This window comes from Fukomys damarensis, unplaced genomic scaffold (genome assembly GCF_012274545.1).
Source record: "Fukomys damarensis isolate Sample0158 unplaced genomic scaffold, DMR_v1.0_HiC HiC_scaffold_2, whole genome shotgun sequence".
NCBI classification, from domain to species: Eukaryota; Metazoa; Chordata; class Mammalia; order Rodentia; family Bathyergidae; genus Fukomys; species Fukomys damarensis.
The window spans coordinates 59,956,382-59,963,790 of record NW_022900914.1 but is presented as its reverse complement, the minus strand read 5'-3'; the positions used below and the strand labels follow the sequence as shown (position 1 = coordinate 59,963,790).

The window sequence follows — 7,409 nt, the reverse complement described above, 5'->3', positions numbered from 1 at the left end:
TCCTCCTGCCTCAGCCTCCCGAGTGCTGGGATTACAGGTGTGCGCCACCATTCCCAGCTGGACTCGACACATCTGCCAGTCATTCAGCACCAACTAACCATTCACTCACTAACTGCAGAGGGATTTACATGGCGAAGAGATGGAGCCTCTCATTTCCAAACTCTCCACCACACACGTGTACAGAAAGCAGGAAGACTGCAGCACACTTGAACACAGCATGGTGTTGTGACACAGAAACTTCTCAGAATCCATCCGAACGGCACTAACCCGTGGACCTCCCGACCCTCTGGAGTGCTGTTCACTCAGTGGCCAACAGCTTCCCCTGCCACCAAAACCAAGGCTCTGGCTTCCCCTTCTCTGATGCTCTTGGGGTCTACATGCAGCATCCATGTCTCTCACGAAAGTGTTTGCCCCCAGAGTGAGGACCACACAGCACACCCACACGAGCACTCCAGCCACTCTTCAAGGCCAGTGGTTCCCAATCAGAGAAGATTTTCTCTCTAAAGCTGTTGCTGACCTCCCAGGTATGCCCTACACTAAGGGGGTGGCCTGTCCTTCATGGTGCTCTGATGGCACCCTCTGCCTCCCCATTCCTTTGGTGGTCAGTGCCCCTGTGAGCTGGGTGCTCACAGCTCAGCACGGCAGGCCCTGGAGAGACTGCGTGGGATAGGAAATGAGTGAACACATGGGTGATCTCCTCTACAGTCACCAGGTGACTCCAGGATGTTTTGAACCAGGTTCAAAAATCTCTAATCTCTGTGAGGATTCAGAGCCAAAGCACACACGCCTTTCTGTCACCCAGGTTCAACTCCTGGCTCCAGCTCAGCTGAGCTGTAAGACCCTGGGCAAGTGACCAAACTTTGCTGAGCCTCAGTTTCTTTGTCCTATTGCACAGAAGAGCATGGCTGGTAAAAGTCAGCAAAATTGTGACCGCAGTGTAGCAGAAGGCCTCAAAGAGTGGCTCCAGAGAGAGGTGTGAAGCAGGAGGTCTGCAGCCAGGACACAGTACCTGCTACTCTGCACCTGGGCGGGGACTCTGAGACTAGGAAACATGGGGGAGGGATGGAGGTGACAGAGAGAGAGCCAGGGGCCCTGCATCCCCCCGTCCCAGGCCTGGCTGCAGCTCCAAACCCATCCAACAAAAGCTGGCAGTACAGTGCGCTTTGCCTGCTCCTAGCCAGAGTCCAGAAAACCCTGCTTTATCAGCCTGAACAAATAAACAAGATCTGGCAGTCCTGGGGCAGGGAAAGGGGTCTCAGGGGCTGGCCCAGCACTTCTGCCTGAGCCTCACCCAGGGGAGGTAATGCCTGCCCTTTGGAGTGGGGTGGGGTCTGGGCACCACACAGATCTGTGTCACTCAGAGGTCACTCTGGGGGTTTCCCTTAAGCAGCCAGCCCTGGTGCACCTGGGCTCTGAACAGCTGGGTTCTGGGAGCAAGCTCTGGAGCTCTGGAGCTCTGGAGCTCTGTGTGTGTGACCCAGGGTCGCTGTCCATATGTGGAGCAACAGGTGAGGCCAAGGCTGACCCAGCAGCCTCAGGCCAAATTCTGGGCCATCTCTGTCCCAGATTTGTCACTTTGTCCTGATGCTTCTGCCAAGCGCTGGGTCTAAGCAGCATAAAAGCATCGATTGAGTGCCTACCTCTCTCTCGCTCTGTGTCTCTCTCTGCTCACAGGTGGTATTATCCCATTTAAAACCTCCCCCAGATAAAAATGAATGTCCCATCTGCGCTGGAGGAAACAGGTGACACAGTGGGCCCTGGATTACTCCCCTGAGACCTGACTGGAGCCAGAAGCTCATCTGACTGCACACAAGCCAGACATGTGCCACGTGGTTCTCTGGCTCCCACTACCACGTATGAAGACAGCAAGGGCACTTTTGGGGAGCTCGTCTCTCCCGTCCTCAGAGGCTGGGTCCCCAGAGCACCTGCGCCGCTCCAGGTCCTTCAGAGGCACCTGGCCAGGGCTGCCCTGCATGGTGAGGATCTACTGACTTGTTCTGCTTCTAGAAGGTGAAGGGAGGCAAAAAGCACTGCTGAATTCCCAGGCACTTCCCAGTGCCAGAGTTTGGGACAAACGCTTTCACCTCTCTGAGCGTCAGTTTCCTCTTCTGTGTACCTCCATCCCTGAGCTGCAGGGACTGCGTCCAGAGGCCATGCCAGCGTCCATGCAGCAGAGATGCCCCCAGACTCTGGGTCCAAGCCCCCTGGTATGACGCGCAGGCAGAAGGTTCTGTTTCAAACACACTGCTGATATTCATCCTTAAGCAGCCTAGACAGGTAGAAATGATCACTTCCACTTTATGGAGAAGCCCTTGACCCTCAGGCATGTTGGAATTCCCTAGTTTCAGCTGGTTTGGCCCTCATGGCTTAGCAGGGCTCTCTTCATTTAGCCAACAGAAACTGCCTGGGGACTCAGTGGAGCAGCTGCTGCCTAAAGCTGTGTGGCCACATGGGAGGTGGGGGTGGAGTTTTCTGGGCTCATGATCCCAGGGGATCCGGCTGTGTGCATGATCTCTCTGAGCATCCACAAGGAGGCCCGGGGTCCCCACCCACCCCACAGCCTGCAGAGGACCCACAGCTGTCATCTCTTACCCCAGACAGAGGACTCTGGCCCAAGGAGGAGGCGGAATCACGAGAGTCTGGCTGTACCGCTGGCCATCCTTCTGACCTTAGGCAGGACCCTAACTATACAACACCTCAGTTTCCTTACCAATAAAATGGGCAGCAGAACAACTCCTGCTTCCAAATAGGATCCCAGTGGGCAAGTCGGAGAAAACACCACAGAAAAACAAAGCCTAGAACCTACCAGAGAATGAGAGGGAGATCTCAAAGACATCTCCGTCTGTGCCAGCCCTGGCCTGCTCTTCAGTGCCACCCCAGATGCCCTCCTGGAAGCCCACCAAGATTTCCGGGCCCACGGGGCTCCAAGGGCATTGCATTCTATCTGAAACTATTCTCTAATCGTCTTGTGAGTGCCCATGAGTACAAGATTCTCAGGGCGAAGCCACTCTACCCAAGCTTTTCAAGGTCCCTATCAAGGTCTACACAGCCACAAAGCCACAAGACCCAGCCACTAGCTACAGAGCCACAGCCCCAGGGCCACACAGGCCTGGGGACAGATCCTGGTCACTGTGTAACCTTGAGCAACTTGTGACATCTCTCTGTGAGTGTCCTCTACTGTAAAACGGAAAGGCAGTCATACAGATAGGAAAAACAGGACCCAGGAAGCCACCCCAGTAACTGTGACATTGGGGTAGGAGACAGCCCTCTGTCACCCTCACCTCTCCTACCTGTGTGGAGTCCCCAGTTTAAGAAAACCCATCCCCCATGGCCTGAGGGGATGTGCACAGACTGCTGCGGGTCCCTTGTGTCCCTCTTTCACCCCGGGGGATATGGAAGTGAGTGAGGTGCTGAGCTGGGGCCACTATCCCTGTCCCCCTGGAAGCACCCTGAGTTCTCTAGTCATGGCACCTCTAGGAGAGTCCAGGGACGTCAGTGGAGATGACATGGGCCCACTTACTATGTCCCCACTTCATGTAGAGGCAGCCTCTGAGGTCCTTCGCTGCCCTTATCTACTGCCAGTCCTCTATCATCACTGAGGGGCTCTGGGGGACACAGAAAATCCGTGGTAGGCCAGATGCCCAAGGGTGAGCACAGCTGAAGATCCATAAGGTCCTGCCAGGAGCCCGAGGCCCCCAGGCTGGGCTCTCCCCCTCCCAAGGCGAGCCTTTCCCTGGACTCCTCCCACCTGGCGGGGAGCAGCCTGTGCATGGCCAGCCCAGCTGTACACACATGGCCTTCACATGAGGCAGTGGGGAGGGCCCTGGTGCAGCTGGGCCAGTGGCATGTGCTGCGGCGTGACCATCTGCCCTGCACACTCTCTACCCCCAGCCCAGATGCCTCGCCCACACCTGCAGCCACACAGCCCGCCTCCTGCTCCCTCCTAGTCCAGAGCACAGTGGATATGACAAAACAGGAGCCTGGCAGGTGCCCACATTTTGGAAGGGGACGGCACCTGAGCCCCAGACAGGTTGAGAAGCACAGCTGCTGAGAGCCGGGGCACTGGAGTGTCTCACTAACTCACCCAACGCAGGCTCTGTGGGGACAGCGGCACTCAGTCTGCAGGCCACTGAGGCACCACCGCACCCAAGTGGTTATGGCTCAGAACCCGTGAGGCCGCCTATGGTAGCACAAGGCTGTGAAGACTCAGCAGACTCACACAAGCTCTCCTAAGGGCCCCAAGTGTGAAGTGAGAAGGGGTGGGGGAGAGACGACAGCAACACCATTCGTTACATGAACTGGCGCACACAGCATGCTCAGCTCGTGCTCAGCTCGTCGCCTGGTCTGAAGCAAGCATCTGATCGACCCTAGTTCCTGCTAGAATGACTATAGATTCTGACCGCGGCATCTGTCCAGGTCCTTGCCCAGCCCTGAGGACCTTACCTTGTTGATGCTTTAGGAATGTTCTTCCTCTGAGTGCCCCTTCCTGACTTGTTCACTCTTTGCAGCAAAGCTGTGTGCACAGTAAGCATCAGTACCACTTTGGCAACTAAGGCCCAGACAGGAAAAGCCACACAGGAAGCTCACAGCAGAGACATGATTCAAAGGGAACCTCTGGACTCCCAAGCCAGTGCTCTTTTCATTAAATCAGGAAGTTGCTGGGGGAAAGGAGTCCCCAGCCCTTTCAGCTATGGCCCTGTTCAGACAGAGCTGCCTCCTGCCTTCCCCCTTGTGGATGGTCTGGTCTGTCTCACACAGCAGGGCCGAGCTCCTTGTCTGGATCAGGCAGGGTGGTGGATGGGTTTTCTAGGAGGGAGACCGAGGTGCTAGGAGGGACTATCAGGTGGCGCTATGGTGATAGAGACCTGGCAGGTGTAGCCAAAAGAGCCCTGGTTATATTCTGTCCTTCTCAGACAAGAGGCTGGTGTCTCTTCAGTCTTAACAGTCTTTCTAGGGAGGGAACAATCAGAGCAAGGAGGGAGGAATGAGAGCAGGCGCTCCGGGCTGTGTTTGGGTATCCTTGGGCACGTGTAAGGAACACGTGTGCACACAGGTGTGTGTGGCCCTCCCTGAGAGGGCCTGGCCTCGCTCCTACTCACACTCACTGAGCTTGGCCGTTCAAAGAGAACTCTTCACAGAGGAGCAGAAGCAAAAGGAGACCAAGACTAACAATGTCATCTCGGAGTCCACAGAGGGCACCTCCCAGCCTGGGTTAACTGCAAACACTGCAGGTCAGCGTGGGGAGGGCACCCAGGACAATGACCCAGATGCCATTATGGGAAGCATCTGGTCAGAGGGTGCATTCCAGTGCGCCGTCATTATCCCTGGGCCACTGGATCATCTTGGACAAATCCCTTCCTTCTCTAAGCCTCAGTTTTGCATTCTACGAAATGGGTTCATCCAGGCCTAACAGGATGTTGACAAGATCCAAAAGAGGGAATTTATTGTTGAAAGAAGCAGAAGCCATGGGGAAAATGACATGTGGCAGACACTTAGAAAGCATCAACATTCTCTCTGGCAGTACTCAAAGAGGCAGCTGGCTGGAGGGCAGTAAGGGCTGCCCTGGCCATCCAAGGACCCAGCTGCCAGTCCTGCCTGACTCTCACCAGCTGTGAGGCTGTGGGCACAGGGCCTCCTCATCAAGGGGCTTTCCCAGAGGCCAGGTGAGCAGGTGGCCAGACCTCGCCCTGCCCTACTACCCTGTGGACCAGACTGCAGGGCGCCTCACAAGCTGCCGTCCCACCCAGGCATTCAGGCCCAGAGCTGTCAGTCCTGGGTGGCACTGACGGCTCCAATGGGCGCCCTGCCCAGGGCCCAGCTGCTGTGGCTGCAGGCAATGGCCCAACCTGGTTTGTGACAGCCACCTGACCCCTACCCCATCTCACTAACCGAACAGCTCTCCCAAACTCAAGCAAGATACTTTGACTCAGAAGCTGTAGGACCCTTTTCTGCCAGGTATTTAATGTCCTTTGCCCAGATGCCCACAAGCACCACTGCCCCTCCCTACAGGAGGAGAAAGAGAGTGGATTCCAAAAAGGAGATTGTGTTTTCTGAAATCGTGTGGTTGGCTAAAGCCCAGAGGGGCTGAGTAACTTTCTGGGAGTCAAACAGCAAGTCAGCTGCACAGCAAGCAAAACACTTCACCCATCAAACCATCACAGCCATGCCACCCTCTCCAAGATTGGGGTGGGGGGCTTACTTACCCCTTTCTAGATGCCCCTTCTTTCTAAGCAAATGAGAAGCTCAGAACCCCAGGGCAGTGCCAATCTTGTCTAGAGTAAAACTGTAAACTGTCCTCTTTTGTCATCAGTAATTCTTAAGTATTCTTCCACCACCCCAGCAGGGCCACTGTCTGGGGGAAGGCAGCCCCACTAGCTCAAGAATGAGAAGCCCCCAACTCACCCCCGAATTAGCTCTGAAGATCTCCGGAAGGAAACCTCCACCACCAGCAGCCTGCTTCACCCGAAGAGGAGGGATCTGGGAGCTTCCCACGGGCCACTCCAGAAGCTGCCCTTGGGGAAGGGCCACAGGCTGGGTAGGCCGGGTTCTCAAGGCCCCAGGCTAGGGGTGCAGAGTCCAGAGGCAAGATGAGAGGCTCAATGTCCCTTAATCACAAACAACCACAGGGCTGCACCTTCCCAGTGCTCTCCTCGCTGCCACCAACAGAGGGCCAAGACCCCAACCACGCCAAACGCCCAGAGGAGCAGGCTCGTCCTCCCCTCCCCTGCCCTACACAGATTCCCACATTTCCTCTCTTCGTTCTGTTCCCTACCCGGCCCAAGGAATTCCGGCAGACAAATACTCGCTGTCTTAAAAGTGAACTCTGAGGGCTGAAGTCAAGCGTCCATACTGGGTTCCCCCTGGGACAGGGTGGTGGGAGCTGGAACCGGCCGGGGCCAGAGATCTCCAACCCAGACCACACATAGCAAACCAAGATGTGAACCGACACTGATTGCTCATATCCGTCTGGGCTCCGGGATCGACCGGGTGTGGACAGCTCGCCGGTTAAACGTCCCCTTATCCAGCCTACAGTCCCCGGCCCCGCACCCACCCATCTCTTTTGCTACAGTGCGGAGACGCCAGAGGTACCTGCTTCCTGAGCGCCTCGAAGGCCGCGCTGATGGTGTGCACGCGCGTCCGCTCCCGGGCATTGGCCAGGAGCCTCCGGGTCTGCTGCAGGGCTTTGATCTCAGACGAGGCTGCTGTTGTTTCGCCCGGCCGTCTCCTAGGCGACGCCGAAGAATCTGGGTGGTTATTGTAAATTACGTGTGAAATTGACGAGTAGGAACTTTCCCCCGGGCGTGTGGGGGGCGAAGGACGCACTAAAGACTCCGAGGGCGCAGCGGGCGCGGGAGGCGCGGACGGCGTGGGGCGAGCTGGCGGGGCGCACAGCAAGATGCGGGGACGCA

At 56.6% G+C, this 7,409-nt stretch overlaps 1 protein-coding gene across 1 annotated transcript in view; it reads right to left on the bottom strand.

Moving 5' to 3' along the window:
- The window catches only part of Atoh8 (atonal bHLH transcription factor 8), a 32,150-nt gene that overhangs the window by 24,167 nt on the left and 574 nt on the right, over positions 1-7,409 (bottom strand). Inside the window, exons 2-3 of the mRNA XM_033762437.1 lie at positions 7,090-7,409; positions 6,403-6,561 (exon numbers count right to left, since the gene is read on the bottom strand). Of these exons, the coding sequence (XP_033618328.1) occupies positions 6,403-6,561; positions 7,090-7,409 (479 nt within the window). The remainder of the gene's footprint in view (positions 1-6,402; positions 6,562-7,089) is intronic.